The sequence below is a fragment of the Tiliqua scincoides genome, chromosome 11 (genome assembly GCF_035046505.1).
Source record: "Tiliqua scincoides isolate rTilSci1 chromosome 11, rTilSci1.hap2, whole genome shotgun sequence".
Classification (NCBI taxonomy): domain Eukaryota; kingdom Metazoa; phylum Chordata; class Lepidosauria; order Squamata; family Scincidae; genus Tiliqua; species Tiliqua scincoides.
In genome coordinates, this window is record NC_089831.1 from 6,131,155 (window position 1) to 6,150,441 (window position 19,287).

The 19,287-nt window shown below is 47.3% G+C and overlaps 1 protein-coding gene and 1 pseudogene across 1 annotated transcript in view; one reads left to right on the forward strand and one right to left on the reverse strand.

Moving 5' to 3' along the window:
• Positions 1 to 5,908: 5,908 nt before the first annotated feature.
• The window catches only part of LOC136662436 (trichohyalin-like), an 85,566-nt gene continuing 72,187 nt past the window's right edge, over positions 5,909 to 19,287 (forward strand). Inside the window, exons 1-7 of the mRNA XM_066639652.1 lie at positions 5,909 to 6,046; positions 7,699 to 7,776; positions 14,502 to 14,594; positions 15,825 to 15,887; positions 16,123 to 16,182; positions 17,342 to 17,452; positions 18,952 to 19,089. Coding sequence (XP_066495749.1) covers positions 5,909 to 6,046; positions 7,699 to 7,776; positions 14,502 to 14,594; positions 15,825 to 15,887; positions 16,123 to 16,182; positions 17,342 to 17,452; positions 18,952 to 19,089 — 681 coding nt within the window. The remainder of the gene's footprint in view (positions 6,047 to 7,698; positions 7,777 to 14,501; positions 14,595 to 15,824; positions 15,888 to 16,122; positions 16,183 to 17,341; positions 17,453 to 18,951; positions 19,090 to 19,287) is intronic.
• LOC136662667 (5S ribosomal RNA) lies at positions 13,981 to 14,099 on the reverse strand (annotated as a pseudogene).

The following is a 19,287-nucleotide window of genomic DNA, read 5'->3' on the forward strand; positions in this document are numbered from 1 at the left end:
ATACCCAAGATGCTCTCCAGAGAAGGAACGGGCAGGTTGCTCAAGTCCTTCTCCGAAGAGCCACAGATATTCAGGCCCCCAAAGCCTGAATTCTTCAAAGGGGGCAACTGGAAATGGGAGCGCTTCAGGGTCCCGATTCCTGTGAGGTTCACTTTTTGTTTTTATGCTTTTTGGGGGGAAATCCTGGACCTTCCCAGCTGGCGAAACTCTGCGAACCCTGGCCCCTCAAGGACATCCTGAAGACGCGCCTGGCCCAAAACCGGCACCATCAAGGGCGCCAACGGGATGACCTTCTCAGCAGCAAACGAGGGAGGCTGAGACTCCACCTTTGGCATGTAAGTGGGCACTTGCTTCTCTCCACCACAAAGGTGGCTTTGGGTGGGATGGCCTGGAGTGTAGGTCAGCATCTCAGCTCCTCGCCTTGCACTTGCGTCCCTCTCTTGTGACTCATAATGGTGCCAGAAGGGGATGTGGCAGCAGTGGCGTCACTAGGGTTGGCATCACCCAGTGTGGGAGGCCAGCACATCAGCCCCATGACGGACGTCCGCCCATGCAATGCCCTGGGCAGTGGCATGATGATGCACCATTGCCCCACCCTCTGATCTTTCTTGCTATAAATTTTGATAGAACAGAGATATTTTAATGCTGCTGGTTTCATTGCATTCTGCATGAAATTATGCATCAAATGACATACAACAGGAAAGTACCAAAATCTTAAAAATTTTGGCCAGTAGTGTTGTCACCTGTGCACGCCATCTGGTGCAGCCTGTGCCCCCCTAGAGATGCCATGGTGTGACAGCAACCTATAGTTTCATGGAACCCACAAGTGCCACATACCTGATACAAGAGCACTGGTATGAGATGCAAAATACCACATTATCCTAATATACAAACAAACAAAGGACCGATTTTGAGCAACATACAGAATGCAGGACGGGTAAGTCTTAAAAGGTCTGAGATTCCTGGTCCCTCGATGACAGGCCTGGGTCCCACTGATGCTTCAAGGAGAAGCATGTTCATGCTTGCAGTGCTGCTGCTGGTTAAAATAGGCAGCTATCCAGGCCCTACCACCCCATGTGGTCGAGTGGCATTTCTACTACCGAGGGGCCTTCTGCTCCCCCCAAAACTCTTCCATCGATCCATGAAAAGCAAATTGTTCCACTTGCATACAGGTGTAGTGTCTACAAGTGTCACGTGTACTGGTGTGTGACCCTACAGGAGGGAACTGCCGTAATGCTCCCCTCGCATAGAAGGCTCCCCTTGGAGAGTGAAGGAGACTCCAAATCCTTCCCCCACTCAGATCTGACAACATTCTCTCTCTCACTCTTTTCTCCCCCAGTAGCCATCAACACTCAGGCAACAATCCTATCCACACTTTCCTGGGTGTAAGTCCCATTGACTATAATCTGACTTACTGTTGAGTAGACATGCATGGGATTGGGCTCACATCCACCCATCTAACAGTTCCCCAAACAGCAATCGTCGTAAACGTCTTCCCCAGGACATCATTCTCCTCTTAGCGGGGTGGCAAGGGGACCCTAGTGGCCATGGGAGCCCGCAGCAAGTGGAAGGAGGAAGGAGGGGTCTGGAGAATTGAGGGGGGGGATATAGAATATGAGTGCGTTTGAGTTAATGGACCCAGTGCATCTAAGCCGGTGGTTCCCAAACATTTCAGCACCAGGATCCACTTTTTAAAACTGTACTCCATTGGGACCCATCTAGGTTTACCAGACTCTTTAAAAAGGTCTAGAAAGAAATAATATTTTTATTTAAGTAATAATAATCACAAAAAAGACTCTCCACCTTTATCTCTCTGTATTTACACATGCTTGCAAATTGCAGGAGCTCAGCTCCTTGCAGGGCAGTTAGCAGCAACCTTGAAAACTGCAGGAGCTGAGCTCTTTGCACAGTAATTAGCAACAACATTATCTGATTTTTCAGTAGCCTCAGGGCTTGAAGCAATTAGTGATCTGATCTTTCCACCACTCTTTGGCAACGCACCCAAAATCAGGTTATGATCCACTAGTGGGTCCCGTCACACAGTTTGGGAACCACCAATCTAAGCACATTTTATTATGACATTGTATACAAGACTAGAGTGGATTACCATAATATGGGGCCCCCTTAGGCATGATGCCCAACTGGGAGCATTTGGTCCAGCTGGCTGAAACCAGCCCTGCTCATTCCTTCTCTTTCTGTTCATGAATTCAGGCATCAGAGAAGAGCACCACATCTCCAGGTCTGAGGAGGTCCATCAAGAGACCCTTGGATGAGGCCGAGGTAAGCTCCTTCCAATCTTCAGCCCGATGAATCAGCCCAAGAAGACAGGTTACAAAGAAGAATCTCTATCTATGAGTCACGGCCTGCCTTTGGAGGAATGGTGCTTTATAATGGGTGTGTTGTGACCTTTGGGAAGCAATGGAGAAGGACAGGACATCCATAGGGGGAGAAAGGAGGCGCAAGTCTAAAGGTCTCCTCTCGTAATATAGGGTTGATTGTGGAGTGTGTAGAATCATAGGCAAGAGACGCAAAATAAATGCAGTGTGAGAGGCTACATAGAGCATGTGATGAAAGGCAAAACAGGAGATGCCAGGCCCTGACTTTAGCGCAGGGGTGGCCAAACCCCAGCACTGGGGCCACTTGCAGCCCTCGAAGCCTTTCAATGCGACCCAAGGGAGCCCCCAGTCTCCAATGAGCCTCTGGCCCTCCGGAGATTTGTTGAAGCCCACACTGGCCCAGCGCAACTGCTGTCAGCATGAGGGTGACTGTTTGACCTCTTGTGTGAGCTGTGGAATGAGGGCTCCCTCCACTGCTTGCTGTTTCAAGTCTGTGAGGCAGCAGAGACAGCAAAGGAAAGGCCAGCCTTGCTTTTTGCAAGGCCTTTTATAGGCCTTGAGCTATTGAAAGACCTTCATTCATTCATATAATTTCATCGTTAAGATATTCATTTATGAAAACTTATGTAAATTAATTCTTTTTTTTAACCCAGCCCCCGACACACTGTCAGAGAGACGATGTGGCCCTCCTGCCAAAAACTTTGGACACCCACTGCTTTAGTGCACTGGTTCCCAACCTGTGGTTCCACAGGTGGTCCGCAAGACCCTGAAAAGTGGTCCATGAGGTCTAGAAAAAAAAGATCATCAGCTTTTATTGCTTCTAGCATCCCGTCGAGCGAGCACTCCCCTAAAGACCACTGAAGCGTTGGCTGCAGCTTTGAACAGTCCATGCTCTGCCCCTTCTGGTGGTCTCTGGGGGAGCGCTCGCTCAGCGAGAGGGCAAAGACCACCAGAGAGGGTGGCAAACGGACTGCCCACAGCTGCCACTGGAACTTCCAGTGACTTGCCGAGTGCTCCCCTGTGGACTACCATATCTAACTTTATTTGTTGTGTGCAGGAGGATGTGGGGGTTGCATGTGGTCCACAATTCCAGTTTTTGCCTCAGTGCTCCGTAGGCTCCTGAAGGTTGCTTTAGCGGGAGGCAAATCAAAGGCATCTTGCTCTCACGAGCCTGCTTCAAACAAGCTCCGTGTATCTGTTGTCACCAAAGAACTGCACAAAGGAGGCTCGATACTTATAGCCCTCTTCTCTCCCTCACCATTGCTAATGATGCAGCCGTGATGATGGAGTGCGCAATGGTGGAGGAAGAGACCAGAAGGCCAATCAGAGGTAAGTAAACAGTACTTTTTTGGTCAGTGTTCAGATCAGGAGACCCACCACATCATCATGACTGTTAGGAATATAGAATCACCACATGATTTGCGTAACAAAGAACTTAGTCAATGCTTCCCTTTTCCCAAAGGACTTACCACCGGCAAACCGCCAAAGAACCGTCCATCTGAGAGCCGTCCCTCCGAGAGCGCTGGAAGACCTCAATGACCTCTGTGACGGGCTGAATAAACTGGAGGTGGCGCCCAAAAACAAGCCAACCAATGTAGACCAGGCCAAAGAGGAAACCATGGAAACATAGTGTTGCCTTCGCTGCCCTGAATGACTTCACTGCCCTTACACGGCGTTCGCTGCACCTTCAATACTTACCTTGTTGCCACCACCTCTGGCGACGTTACTGGTGCCCGAGAATCCCAAGCAAATGGATTCACTTCCCTCTCCTGTGTGTTTTGATGACACTGTGAAGCAACAAAGTGCCTCTGATTTAGATCCTCTGTTGTTTGTCCCCAGCCTTAAAAAGCAGGCTGCTCCTGTATATGGAGGTTCCATTTTGCTGTCATGGCTAACCGCTGTGGCAAAAAGGAACTATGCATTATGATTTGGTCTAATCCATCCAAAGAAGCTATCTAAGCTGGCAGCCTATCCTTGTAAACAGTTATTTAATTTATTGATTTGACAAATTTATAAGTTTATCTTTCTGTTTACATAATTTCCATAATGCCCCCCCACATGCTTTATCTTGTGCCCTGAGTAAAGTAGTATAATGTTGATGTTTTTTTAATCACATTTATGTTTTTACTGTGTGCATTTTATATTGTCCATTGTCTCTATGTCCTGGAAATTGTTTTATGCGAATAAAGTTCTCAATCAATCAATGAATCAATCATAAATTCTATGTTTGTAAAATCAGAATGTAGGATAGTTATAGCGATAACCCAATTTTACAGAAGAGATTCACCAAAATATGAGAAGCTCTTCAAACCTTTTGCGTTTTGCTGGCCGGCTTCAGTGGCCAGGTTTCCGTTTTTACCTGGAGACATCTTCCTGCGCATGTGTCATTTATCCTGGGTTTGTTTAGATATGTGTTCATGTGCAACCTCCTCTAGGGATGGGAGCAGACCAGAAGTAAACTAAATGAATTTGACTACAGTTCAAGCAGTCTGGATCTGGTCTGTCAATGTGCGCGTGGACACGGGGGGAATGCGCCCCGGTTGCACAGCACGTCCTCCTATAAGCTCCGACTGGTCATCATTGTAGCTCAGCCAAAGTCATATGATCTCAAGTATGTCACCTGTGGCTGACCCAGAAACAAAGGAGTCAGGCATGGCCAATAGGGGCTTATTTTGGAGCAATGTGTTGGAGAATCTCAAACCCGTTCACAGCGTCAGACCCACAGGGATCGAATTAGGTTGGCAGCACTGGAAAAGCCGGTCCTCAGTCAAGCATAAATCTACAAAGGTGAAGACAGACAGAACATTGAGGTGGTGACCACAGTGGGTTCTTCACCGGCAATGGCATTCTGGCTCCATAACTCGACTCGCATGTGCGCATACTAGCACATGGAACTCTGGGTTAGCAATCAGCCTTGTCTCCTCCATGCTACAGGCAGTCTGTTTGCTTTACTTGCTGACCTCCTCCCAGATCAGACCATACAGATTAAATTACAAAACCATAAGCACAGCCTAAATGTGGTGGCGTCACTAAGAATGGCGACACTCCCATTCACTTTATTTATTTCTTTAAATAGTTAACAGTGCAGGTCACCCAACAGATCAGTAACTAACAAACAAACAAAATGGCCAACACAACTGGCACTCAGACAACTGAGTAAGAGCTGTGGTGTTGGCTTTGATACATGAAAATGAGAGTTGACTCATACTAACGCCTCATTGGTTCCCCGCTGTGTCATAACACCTCATTGGCTTTCGGAACAATCAATCTCATTGGTCTTGCGTTAAAATAATCCACTTTTTGTTACATAAGGCTGTTGAGTTATCCTTTTGTGGTTATTTGGCTATCACATATGATAGAATACAGACAATTCAGCATGGTTTATTTCATTATATGCTGCATTAAATTACCCGTGTGAATAACACGAAGGTGTTATTCACAAATATCCAGATTTTCACAGTGTTCTCCAGTAGTGGTGTCACTTGCCCCAATGCCCCTCCCCCAGTGGTGCCACTGCCCCTGAGTGCTCTACCCAGCCTGGGCCCTTGCAGAGCCACAGGGTTCCGACACCCATGGCGACCAGAATTCCAAAGGATGCTGCAGGAGACCGTTGGCTTTGGAGCGGAATCCACGCCCTGCTCAAAGAGAGGGAGAGGGAGATGGGGACGATGTGGCAGTACCCGATCATCGCTGGAAAGCCTTCACAGGCGGTAAGAGGGGCTACTTCTCTAGAAGCGGGTGATGGAGGGAGGAGGCTGGTGGGAGAGAAGGAGTCTGGTACCTCAGTAGGAGGCGGGGAGCCGGTTCCCAGCAGAAGCAGGTCACTGAGCTGGATTTCCAACAGGATCAAGTGATGAAGGAGCAGTGACACTCTTTCCATCTGTTTTCAGCAGTGAAAAGCAGCCTCAACTGTAGCAGCCTGTGACAGGCTAGCCCGTGCACTGCCTGGTGCCTTCCTGTTCCTGCGCATTCGTGTGCAGGGAGATGTCTGGGGACAAGATCCCCTCACCCAGACTGTCAGAGGTTGAGCTTCCCTATTGAGGAAGAGCAACCTGGAAACAAGCCACGTTGACACCGACAGAGGGAGAAGGTGGGGTGGATGACTCCCCCGGAGGCAGGAACCTGTAACAAGGAACTGCCCCCATATGTAGGCACCCTGGCCCTTGTAACTGGACAAAGAGGGCCTTTTCAAGTGCTGCTCCTCTGGTATTTAGCAGGGGATGAGTAACTGTCCCTCCTTACTCCAGCGCAGTCTAGTTTAGTGATTTTCAACCTTTTTCATCTCAGGACACACTGACGAGGCACTAAAACAGTCAGGGCACGCCACCAGGTTATTGACGATTGACAAGGCACATCGTGCTGCCAGTGAGGGGCTCACATCTCCCACTGGCCCTATTTGAAGAGTGTAGCTCAAGCCAGCTATGGGTGATTTTCAGCACACAGAAATCCTGTAATTCAACCTATCTGCACACCCCACTGGGCAGCTGCTTGCAATTTACGAGACTCAGGGCACAATCTAGACCTGCACTTGGGCCAAAGCAAGTGTCGCAAAAGTGCCATAAAGTTTTCCCGAGCCTCCCTGCACCATCACAGGCAAACATTGGGGAAACGGTCTGTTGGCCGAGCTTGGCCAACTCAGGGATCTGGGGGTGTGTGGGGAGTCCAGGGAGGAGACGGGAGGGAGGCGTTTGGGGTGGGGGAGGGCAGGTGGTGGGTGGGACCATGGGCGGGCAGGCGGGCGGAGAGCAGGAGGCAGCGCCAGGATCCAGCAGTCCTGACCACATTCTCAGGCGCTCCAGGGCAGTCCTTGGCTACTTGAATTTGCATCAGCTTATCGTGTGGCGCAGATCCGAGTAGATTGATTGGTGCTGCTGCAGCATGACATGGGGTAAGGGGACGTGTTTGCCCTTGCCCCAGGCTGGCCTGCAGTTAGCCCCAAATTTAGCGCTGGCCAGTGCAAGTTAGGAATGTGCCCTCAGGCTCAGGCAAGCCGGTGAAGTTGGCAAAGGTTGTCTGATGACAAATTCCCGTCACCACCATCCAAACAGCTTTCTCAGGGAAACCCGGGAAGAAGCAGCAGTTCTGTTTCAACTGGCTTAAAACCCTCCAGCTGCTTCACTGGCACATGCCCAGGACCGATGTGCCCTCCATTGTTTCAGGCAGGGGCCATTGTCTGTGACAAGCTTTCGGAGCACTGAGGATCCCCCTGATGTGTCTGGAGACTCCCTTTTGGGGAGCTTGGAGGAATCCTGAAGATATGTGCTTCAGTGTTCCCCTTCTTCCTTGACATGTTGACATCTTCTGAGGAAGCGCCAGTTCAACCCGCCGGTTACTAACCCGCTGATGAAACTTTTGTTCACAGGTAGAAAGCAGACGCTGGAATCTGGGCCTGGGCTGCACCAGCTATGCAGCAAAGCAGGTTATGGAGAAGATCCGGCAGGTAAAGCTTCCAGTGCTCTTGTATTCCAGGCAGTGTTTCTCAAACGGTGGGTCAGGACCCACTAACTGGGTCGCATGCCAATTTCAGGAGGGTCCCCATTCATTTCAATGCGTATTTTGTGTTTAATATATTAGTCTTGATGCTACCATGGTATGTGACTGCTTTTGGGGAAACGTTACAGATCAGTACTTTGAACAGGCTGCTAAGTATATGCTTTTAAGAATGACAGTAAATGGGACTTTCTCCTGGGTACGTGTGATTGCAGCCTAGGATTGTTCAAATGTGTCCTGCTTGATGATGTCACTTCCAGTCATGACATCACTTCCGGTGGGTCCTGACAGATTCTGCTTCTAAAAAGTGCGTCCTGGTGCTAAAAGTGTGAGAATTCAGAAAAGGGGTTACAACCGATCAAGGGAGCCCTGATCACATTGTGTCAAAAAGACTCACGACTTGAGACTTTTCGAGTAGCGAAAACACTCCGGGCAACTCAGAAAGTCTGCCTGTTAGGACTCATTTTCAAGTCGAGTCAGGGGGGGCAGAAACCTGTGACTCGACTCAAGTCAAGCCGCACTGGACTCGTCCATACCTGCCAGATTGCGTTGCTGCTTTCCCCCTTAAAGGGGCATAGGCCAGTGCTTCCCAGGTTGGTGGGTCATGACCCAGCAGTTTGGGAACTGCTGCTTTAGATCCATTTATTCTCATGCAGCTCTGTATCTCCATTGCGGGGTCCGCCCTCCCCCCCGGGGGCTCTACAGGTTATTTCAATGGGGCCCGAGCAGCAGTAGAATTACGCCGTTTCTGTTGAGACCACAATGAGCGCTGTCTGCTTTGCTGGACACGGCTTGTTTTCTTCAGGTGCTTGACATTCATCAGGCCCTCGTTACGCCACAGGGCCTGATGGGTGGAAGTTAATCCCTCTCCCCAGAGTCCAGATCACGCTTTATCCTAGGAGTCCATAAGCTCTGGTTCCTATGAGGCTCCTCTAGGTCAAGTCCACACTCCCGAGAGTTCCACGAGTCTCTATATCAATATGAGCCCCGGCGCTGCCAACCAGGGTGCTGGTGGGAGTGCCAGGTCTGCAGTGAGTGCTGGTAGCGGGCGTAAGGTTGTCGGGAGGCACCAGTGCCCGGTTGTTCTTTCCTCTCCAGCTGGGTTCTGAGGCAACCCCTGGGTTTCTCCAGGCGGGCCCAGCCTCCCTGCTGCAAGGCCGTGACTCCTCTCCCAGGCCTGGCTGGAGACTCCTGCCCTTCCCTGGCCAATGCCTCCAGCCTCTGAGGCAATAGGCAAGTTGTGCCTCTGCTCCAGGGTCCCAAGCGCCAGGCAGAGCCTCCTCTCCTTATGAATCCAGCAGCTGACCTTAAGGGCCCTACCCCTCCTTGAGAGCCTTCAGGCCCTACACATGAGGTGACCACTTGCCTGGGGACGGGATCCTGGCTGCACTTATCCTTTTCCCCTACTTCTAAGGAGTCCTTTACTCCTGAGGAGTCCCTTGCTCCTGAGGGCATCTGTGTTGCCCTGGTGACAACCTCTCAGTAGAGAAAATCCAGAATCTTAGCATTGTTGTGACTGAACAGCAAGTAGAGGGAACAATGGGTTAAGTACGGGATCAGACCAGGGCCTATCTCGCCCAGCTTCCTGTATCTCACAGCAGCCCCTCGGATGCCTCTGGGAGCACACAAGGCCACAGGATACTTGCATCTTGCTGCCATTCCCTTGTATGTAGCACTCTATTGACCCTTGCTCCCCCCCAACAAAGACATCAGACTTCACCCGAGTCCAACCTGGGCCACTTCATGAAACACAAATGACCAATTTTTAGTGCATGAAACCTTCTGAACACACTGTCCCTCCCTTGCCATTCTGGGGTAGGTGAAGAAACAGCCATCCAAGACCAGTTCAGATGACAGAATAAAAATTCCCACCCAGCCCTCGTGCTGAGCGACCAGCTAATCTCAGACTCTGCGTACCCATCATGGCTTGTAACGTGTGATTGAGTTTTCCTCCAGAAATCTGTCCGATTCCCTTTTAAAGGCATCTAGGCCAGATGCCATCACCACATCCTGGGGCAAGGCGTTCTGGGGACTAATCACACACTGGGCAAATAAATATTTTATTTGGTCTGCCCTTGATACAGGCTAATGAAAGCCAGCCAATTATGTTAAAACAGATCATTTGGGCAGAGCAAAAGCTTAGCAGTTTGGTGGGGAAATGTTCAAATGTTTGCTTATGTTAATGAACCAAATGTTATGCTATGTTATGAGTGAATTAGTTTAAAACAAATTATTAGTTTATATGTTTGAAAGTGTATGATTAGAACAAATCAAATGTTATGTTTAGCATGCCCACAGACCAGCTTAGATCCATTTCTGCCCTCTCTCAGTCTGAAGAAGTCTGATGTAGGAAGTGCAGGCAATAAGTTAGTAAAAGAATGTTTCTTAGCGAGCTGTCAAAAATTAGATAAAGTACAAGCTTCAAAGCATTAAGAGGCTGGAATTTCTAGCTGTAAAATTTAAGTGGCAAAATGATTAATGAAGCTAGGCTGAACAAATTAAGTTTCATTTAGAAATACAAGCCTTAATGTTAGAACAACTGAACAGAGAATCAAAAGGGGATTTTGCATTCAGGCTTCATTAAACCAGAGAAGAAAAAGAACATTTTAGGTTCTGAGACATAAGTCAAACAGACTTTCCTGTTATTCAATTAGTTCCTTTTTTTTAAAACAAAAATACAGTCTTAAATGCATATATTAAAGACTGGGAAGGGCTGTTGAGACCAGAGGTTCATGTTAAAGGGTTCGCAATACTTGTTTACTTGAAGTTATTGCTTAGAAGTGTAAACCATATCAGTAGCACTCTGTATGGTACTTTAAAGAGAATTTTGGCTGTCAGAATAGTTGGATCAAAATGCACAGAAAGAGGAAAACTATTGAGGGGGGCTTGAAGTCCCAAGTTTGAGAGTTGTAATTCAAGATGCAACCGTGGCAGAAGTTAATTCACAAGGAGACACTACTACTCTTATCTCAAGCAAAAACATTCCAACTCTGTAGACTCAAAGTGACAGATTTACAACTCAGAAACAGATACAGAGAACTAGGAGGAGGCAGGAAGCAGGACACCTGCACCGTTAATTAGGAAGAGTTATAGCAGATAACTAAGAGTTAATACACAGGTCAAAACATTTGAATGAGAAAGTCTTAGTAATGAAACTTCTTATCTTGTTTGACAAAGGGAGGCAGCTGGACAGGAACAAGATAATGAAGTTGTCTATGAGAAAGCCCTAATTGGCAAACATTCCTGAGAAAATCTGTCAGAGCCTCTAAGTTAACAGAAAGGGCTGGATTTAGTTAAAATGAATAAGAAAAGAGTTCTAAAAGAGAATCCTTCTGTAACAATAAGAGTTTAGTTTGTCCTGAATTAAATAAATGAAATTACACCACTATAACAGATCACATATGAAGAATTGCACATGGGATAGAGGGAAAGACCAAAAGGGCTTAGTTTAAACAGAGGTTAGCAAAAATAAACAAAGACATACCAAAGGCCAGTAATAAATGAGTAAGGAGTGCCACCTAGTGGTTGTTGAAATATATGTTTTAGTTTGTGATTTGAAACTAGCCAATCAGATGTTTGTAAAGTGATCTATCTCTGATGTCATAACCCCAGCCAATGACAGTGTGAGATTTTCAAAGAAAGAAGCCAAAATGCTATATAAGCAAAGGGTTCACACTGAAACATTGCTTTTCTCTGGAGACACTGGGAGTTCCCTCATGGCTCTCATTGCTCTCCTCATTTGGAAAAGAGTCCCTGAGAAGCCTGTTGCTGGCAATGAATTAAAGCTTGCAGACGATCACCACTCTTGCCTACTGAGTTTGCTTTTGAACTTTGCTCTTGACCTTGCAACATTCTAACTCTCCCAACACCCAATTTTAATGGATGTTCCCTAGTTCTGGTGTGGTGTGAGATGGAAAAGAGCATCCAGCACAATCTCTTGACTTTCATCCGTGTAGCAACGCTACTTTGCTTTGGGAAGCACACAAGGCTTAGAGCCTTGTTGCTTGATGGAGTGCAAAGAGCAGAGGCACTCTGAGGGTTGAGAGAAGGAACTGGAGCAGCAAGGAGTCAGAGAGGCAGAAAAGAAGAGACAGCAGACAAAGTTTCAAAGGTGGATGCAGGGGGAAAGCCGGAAGCTGGAATAGATGCTTGCCCAGCCTCCACCAAGCCTTTTATTCACTCTCAAGCAATACAGAACAAACTGAGTTTACTGTCGGTCAGAGATAACACCAGCTGCAACTAGCTGGCTCTAGCTGACCACAACACATTCCATAGACTGAGATAAGAAGCGCATCTCTAAAACACTATTCATCCTGTTTACTAGATAAAAGGCAGTGAACAAGGTCAGCCCAGAGTGTGCTCTTGCCAAAGCAGGTGTGCCTGCGGTTGCCAAGTTCACTAAAACCAGAATGTGCTTCCGCACTAATGACTACATCTCCTCATTTTTTAATTTATTCAATATAAACAAGTTTAAGCCTTGCTAACTAAACAAAAAAACCTTAGATTGCACTATGGGGTTATAATATGCATAATTTGACACAACAAGGGGAAACATTGGATAAAACATATTCTAACACAATTTTACATTAAAATCATAAGTGGCATCAAGTGTTAGAGCACACTTGGCTCAATCAGTTGGCTTTAAAAGGAACATTATTATACTTAACTAAAACCACATTTTGCTCTATTGACTAGATTGGCTAGAATAAAATTTAAGGTTCTGCTTTTACATATAAAAAACTACTCAGGGGTAATAACACATTTACATAATTAAAAGAAACATTTTTGTATTCAAAACAATTCATTGAGCTTGTTTTCACAGGCACACAAGGCTTGTTATGTCTTTAAATACAGTTTTTTTTGTCGTTTACACTTTGGAATCAAACAAATTTCTTGCAGCTTGCTGACTGTTGCTGCTATGGACAAAATGAGACGTGTTTATGGTCTGTGCCAAACTGTTCCCAAATGTTATTGTTCATCCTGCCATGCAGGGAAGATGCTTTTGCAAAAGGCACAAGGGCTGTGAGTCTGAAAAAGTTTTTGGTTCCTCTTTGCCATCATGGTAAACAATTGCCTCTGGGCTTTTGATGTCAGTGTTTTTAAATCTTCCTGTGGTGTCAAAAGTGGGATGGGCCTTTTGCCTGGGTTTATTTGCTGGCTGTTTGCTCTTGGGTTGTTTCTTGCATCTGGAAGTTTGGAAATTGGATTCTTTAGGCTTTGGTCTTTGGTTGATTTTACACACCAAGCTGGCATTTAAAATGTTCCTGTGGGAATAAACACAACAGCATAGCCTTGCTCCTAGGTTATTAATGGGGTTGGGCCTTTCTATTTTGGGTCCAACAATTATCAATAAGAAACTATGAATTATTTAAAAACCTTAAAGTGTGGTTATTTTAAAAGCTTGCCTAATTTGGGCTAAAAGGCAATGGTTTTGTAACTTTTAGGTGCCTTTCATGGGGAGTGAATCCTTCTACATTGAGTGTTTCACTAATAAAACAAGGCTTTTAAGAGCCTAATAAAATATCTTTTAAATATATAGTGGTCTAAACAAACAATATCTCATATCCCCTGTTTTTAATTATTTAAATAAAAGGGAATTATAGGGTATGCTATGTTTTAAAGCAATGTTTCAGGTGGTACAAAAATGTTTTTTTTAAATATAAACAGGGGCATTGTCTGTTTTTAATGCAAGTGGTTTTTTATCACTGCAATTGTATGCAAAAGGTGGGAGTTTCCTTTTTAAAGGCTGAAGTTTACATAACTAAAATAAATAACATACATATAGATATGAATATGGCTTAAACTTAAAAACATGAATGACATTTATTTACTGCAACTGGTTTGCTTGAGTGTCACAAGGGTTTATTCCACGTGGAAACAAAGAGGGAGCTGGAGAGCAATGAGGATAAGCATGGACAAGTGTTTGTGCTTGTGAAAAAAAGAGATGGAAAATGATTTAACATTTTGCAGACTAATTAAAAAAACATGATAGCTATGGGATCAGAAAAACTTTCTGATGAAATAGAAAGCTATGGGATCAGGAAAATGTTCTGATGAGACAAAATGGGATCAGAAAATCATTTTACTGATGAAACAAAAGCTATGGGACCAGAAAATGGTTGGCAACCTTCAGTCTCAAAAGACTATGGTACAAGCCTACAGCACCCCGGTATTCCCAGGCGGTCTCCCATCCAAGTACTAACCAGGCCTGACCCTGCTTAGCTTCCGAGATCAGACAAGATCAGGCATGTGCAGGGTAACAGTTGCTGTCAGGAGCAGAAAATATTTTCTGATGAAACATGGAGGCCTGAGTAGCTTTGTTACTACTTTTAAAAAAGAGTCTGACTGTAACTAAAAACAACTTTAGTTTAGCTTTAAAACAAAACTAAAAGGCCAGTGCTGCTGCCAATTCAGCTCTTTGGGCAAACGTCTGTAAACTTATAAAGTGGGTCTTTCATTAACTTTCCTTTTGATATATAACTACTTTTTCCATAAAAATTTATCAATAAAAACTATAACTGCTTTTAAAAATGGGGACACAGCATCTGACTGGTATTCAAATTACTACAATCCGCTTGAGGGGGGAGCAGGGAAGAGTTCCCAGGCAAGGGCGCCCATTCCAAAAGATTGTGGTGGAAGTTCGCTTCACAGGTGCCTTTTCTTTCTTCCTCGCAGGAGGAGCTGCAAAGGAGGAGGCTGCAATATGAGAAAACTAGAAATGGGACCCAGCCTCAGAAAGGATTTAGGGCCACCCAGGAGAGTTTCAAGGTAATGCCTAAGAGGAAGTCACACACCTTACAAAGCAGGAAGCCAAAGACAGCCCCAAGGAGAGGGACACTGCCTTTCAATCAAATTGACCATGTCTTTCCCCCTCTTAGCTGGCTGTACAAATGCAGTACACTTTTACAAACGTTTCAAGAGACCACCCCCAATCAGCTTCTTCCACAGTCTTAAAGAAAACATTGAGGGCACAATCCAAACTGAGCCCTGGGACTGCGCAAGTCTCCTGTGCTGGCCTGGGAGAGTTGCAAATGTACTGTGAAGCACGTTTGCACCTCCATGCGAGTCGGCTGGGCTGGCCCAGGGATGCGTGCCAGCCCGTGGAGGCCGCATCCAGCCTCCATGTCGATGGGACACAGTAGGTCCATGCTAGCCGAGCTTGGCCAGCATGGGTATCTGGGGGAGGGACATGGGGAAGGTGGGGAAGAGGTGGGGTTTGGGGGCAGGGAAATGCAAGCGGTGGGCAGGTCTGTTCCAGCGCAAGTGAGGATTGCGTTGCCCAATATTCAGATGCGGTTCTAAAGATGTCTAGTGAGTGAGAAGCAACATCAGAACAAGAAAATACATCAGAATAGTTCTTGAAGCATCGTAAGAAGAGAGTGCCTCAGAATCCATCACAAACCCTAATGTCCTCCATGCTTCCCGAAAGGGCCAGGTGGGCCTCCCTTTGAGAGCATCTCGCTTTGATGGCGCCCTGAAGAGTCCCTGCCTGCTGACCCACCATATTTCAGAAGGGGCAGGAGAACCTGGAGCAGGAGCTTTGAAGCCGTGGCAGGAAAGCTGATGCAAAAGTGCCACAGACAGGCTTCCTCCACATCTGTTAAATTTTGACCAAGCTTCCTGTGGAAGCTCATTCACCACCTCAGTGACACGTACTGTGTCCTCTGCTCTGGCTGAAACTCTGGGGAAATCTGTCTTCCCGCGTTAGCAGAATGGGGAATACCAGAATTTAGATTTGGCAGACCAAATCATCAATCACACACACACACCCCCCAGCCACCACCGGCAGCAGCAGATATGATCATTCCCATGATAGGTACTTTGGCTGTAGGGACTAGAGATGCTGTGAGGAGGGAGCTGAAGGAAGTCATGTTCACATCGTCAGTGTCAGGGAACATGATTTTGTGGAAACAAAATGAAGGCCAATGGAGTGACATCCCAACCAATGACGATAGATACTGAAGCCAGATCTTCTCATGGATGTCTTCCATTTCCCAGGTCCCTGTGAAACCCCAGAGCTCAACAATATGGCTGTTTCCACTCCTGGACAGAGCAGAAGAGGTAAGGCTGCAAGAAGTGGGCCTAAGGTGGGTACTCCGAGAGGTCAGCCTAAGTGTGGTGGCCAACACTTCCATTCTCAGGTATTTCTGAATCATCAGAGAGAATTCCTGCTGGCCTCAAATGCAGCACAGTGAGGGGGGTGCAGCAAAGAATTCCCAGGCAAGGTTGTCCATTCCAAAAGTTTGTGGTGGAAGTTCACTTCACAGGTGCCTTTTCTTTCTTCCTTTGAACCCAGACTCATGAAGAAGGATTCCTCCAAAGGAAGGAGAAGAGAAGGGAGAAGACAAAAGAAAAGGTATGACCATGGATGATCCAGGAGCATCTAGGAGGTGGGCCTGGCTGTGGCGGTGAGACCCTGCCAGCACTTCAACCATACAAGTGCAGCCCTGGAGCACTGTCTGGTGACAAGTGCGGAGGAGGGTAACCAGGCTGAAACGACCTCTGAATCGCTAGATCAGGGGTGCCCAAACTTATAATAACGCCTCATTGGTTCCCTGCTGTGTCATAACACCTCATTGGCTCTCGGAACAATCAAAATCTTTGGTCTTGAGTTTTGAGTTAAGAAATCCACTTATTGTTACATAAGGCTGTTGTGTTATCCTTTTGTGGTTATTTGGCTATAAGATATGATGAAATACACACAGTTCAGCATGGTTTATTTCATTATATGCTGCATTAAATTACCCATCAAATGATACATAACACGATGGTGTCACTTGCCCCCATGCACCCTCCCCCTCCTGAGTGCTCTACACAGCCTGGGCCCTTGCAGGGCCCACAACAAGTGTGGAGGAGGGTAACCAAGCTGAAACAACCTCTGAATCACTAGATGATGGTGTTGGCTTTGGGGGGCCTATGCCCAGCTGAGCAAACTTGAGTTTCAGACTCACCAAGGTGGTCCACACCTTGGTGACATCGAGACTTGACTGCTGTACTGTGCTCTACGAGGGGCTGCCCCTCAAGATACTTCAGTGAGTTCAGAACGTGGCAGCCCATGTGGTCCCACAAGGTTGGCCATCTGATTATGTCAAACTGCTGTTCTGATGACTGCACCTGCTGTAAATCCGGCTCTGGGCACAAGCTGTTCATGGTAGTCAAGGAACCCCCTTCATCGATATGAATGGGCTCATCCACTGAGCTCATCTGCAGTGGCCTTGGCTAGCTCCCACCTATGGTTAAGGTTAAGATGCAAGCAACACAGGGAAGGGCCTTCTCTGTGGCAGCACCCACATGCTAGAACTCCCTTCCAATTGATCTGAGCTCTGTGTGCTCCTGGATGCTCTTCTCAGAAGCGTTATGCATCTTTTTGAACAGCTTTCCCATCTTCCCCCCTTCCTGTTCTTTGCTTCACAGTCTGTTTGGCTGTGTTTTTTTGGAGGGGTGGTGGTGGTGGTGGTGGTTCAATCTTTCAATTATTTTATTCTCACGTCTTCTATTTCCTCTGTTGCGCTTAGGTTAAACAGGAAAAGCCACCCAAAAACGGTGCGGAAGACCAGGTCCCGTGCAAAGCCCCAAAGCCAAGGAGACACCTGTTTAGCTTTGTGGGCTGGAAAGAGGAGGAAGAGGTAAGGTTGTGGGTGCTCCAAGGGGTGCACCTGAGACTTTGGGAGTGAGATGTGGCCAACACTTCCAGGCCCAGTGGTTGAAGTCTTGTCAGGGGGAATTCAGGCTCACCTCTAATGTAGCCCAGTAAAGGGTGGATAGGGAAGATTTTCCAGCTAAGACCACCCAGTCCAGAGGATTGTGGCCTGTTACTCATTCTAAGGAGTGACATTTATGGTAGTGGAGTCAGAAGACCAGCAGGGAGTACAACAGAGATGCCAAGGAATTTTTCCAGCTGGGGCTCAGAGACAAACTGTTCAGGTTTCTAAAGTCCTCCTCACACTCTTTCACCAAAGAAAGTCTGTAGTGCCCCAAAAGCTCCTCTCTGTGGTCCGGCTCAGAGAAGTAAACCATCTTTGTTTCTGACATCCACTGGAGAATCCCAATCGCAGTCCGGTCTTGGAGCAACTCTGCAGGGTGACCTGGCATCGAGAGGAGCTTACTCACTTACTAGGCCCTGCATCCAGTCCATTCCTGGGAGGAATCTGGTTGCACTTTGAAGGAAGGTCGCCTCATGCGTGTCTTTATTCTGTTAAACACAGGCTCAAAAACAGAGACTCCTCAGAAGGAAAGTGAAGAGGAGGCTTTTCACATTTCCAGGATGGAGAGAGCAAGAAAAAGAGAAGGTAAAACACGGTTACTCCAGGTGGTTGCCCTGACTGTCTGGTGACACAAAGCCAACAGTTCAACAATATGAGTGCAACTGGGGACTGTCAGGGTCACATCCGAAGCGAAAGAGTGATGCATGTGAGGAAAACAGGCCATGAGAGGTCTCCAGGGATGGCCAACAGAACGGCTTCCCAAGCGGTGGCGGTGAAACTGGTCCCACACTGAAGTGAGATAACCTCACAGATATCTTCTATTTCCTCTGTTGGACACAGGTTTCAAGTGACCCACCTGCCCAGAAGGCAGAACCCAATGGGCCGAACCTTCAGAAGGCCCAACCAACCATAAATACGGTTGTGGAGCAGCACTTTCCTGAACCTAGAGATGGGCAGCAAAAGGAAGAGCCTCCAGCAAGGGGGAGAAAGGAGGAAAGGGTAAGGCTGTGGATGCCCCAAGAGAAGGTCCAACAGTGGGGGTGGGGTAATGCCAGCCCTCCCTTGCTCAGAAATCAGAAGCTGTTCAAAGTAGCCGTAGAGTGTGTGTGGGAAGGGGTGGGGGAGAGTTCCCACGAAAGGTTGGGCACCCCAAATATCGTTCTGTGTAACTCTTACATTTCTGAAGCAGGGAGAGAACTGGAGGCAGCCACAGAGATACCCAAGAAGCTCTCCAGAGAAGGAACGGGCAGGTTGCTCAAGTCCTTCTCCGAAGAGCCACAGATATTCCTGCCCCCAAAGCTCTTCCCTTCAGAATTCTTCAAAGGGGGCAACTGGAAATGGGTGCGCTTCAGGGTCCTGATTCCTGTGAGGTTCACTTTTTGTTTTTATTCTTTTTGGGGGGAAATCCTGGACCTTCCCAGCTGGCGAAACTCTGCGAACCCTGGCCCCTCGAGGACACCCTGAAAAAGCGCCTGGCCCAAAACCGGCAACATCAAGGGCGCCAACGGGATGACCTTCTCAGCAGCAAACGAGGGAGGCTGAGACTCCACCTTTGGCATGTAAGTGGGCACTTGCATCTCTCCACCCCAAAGGTGGCTTTGGGTGGGATGGCCTGGAGTGTGGGTCAGCATCTCAGCTCCTTGCCTTGCACTTGCGTCCCTGTCTTGTGACTCATAAGGGTGCCAGAAGGGGATGTGGCAGCAGTGGCGTCACTAGGGTTGGCATCACCCAGTGTGGGAGGCCAGCACGTCACCATG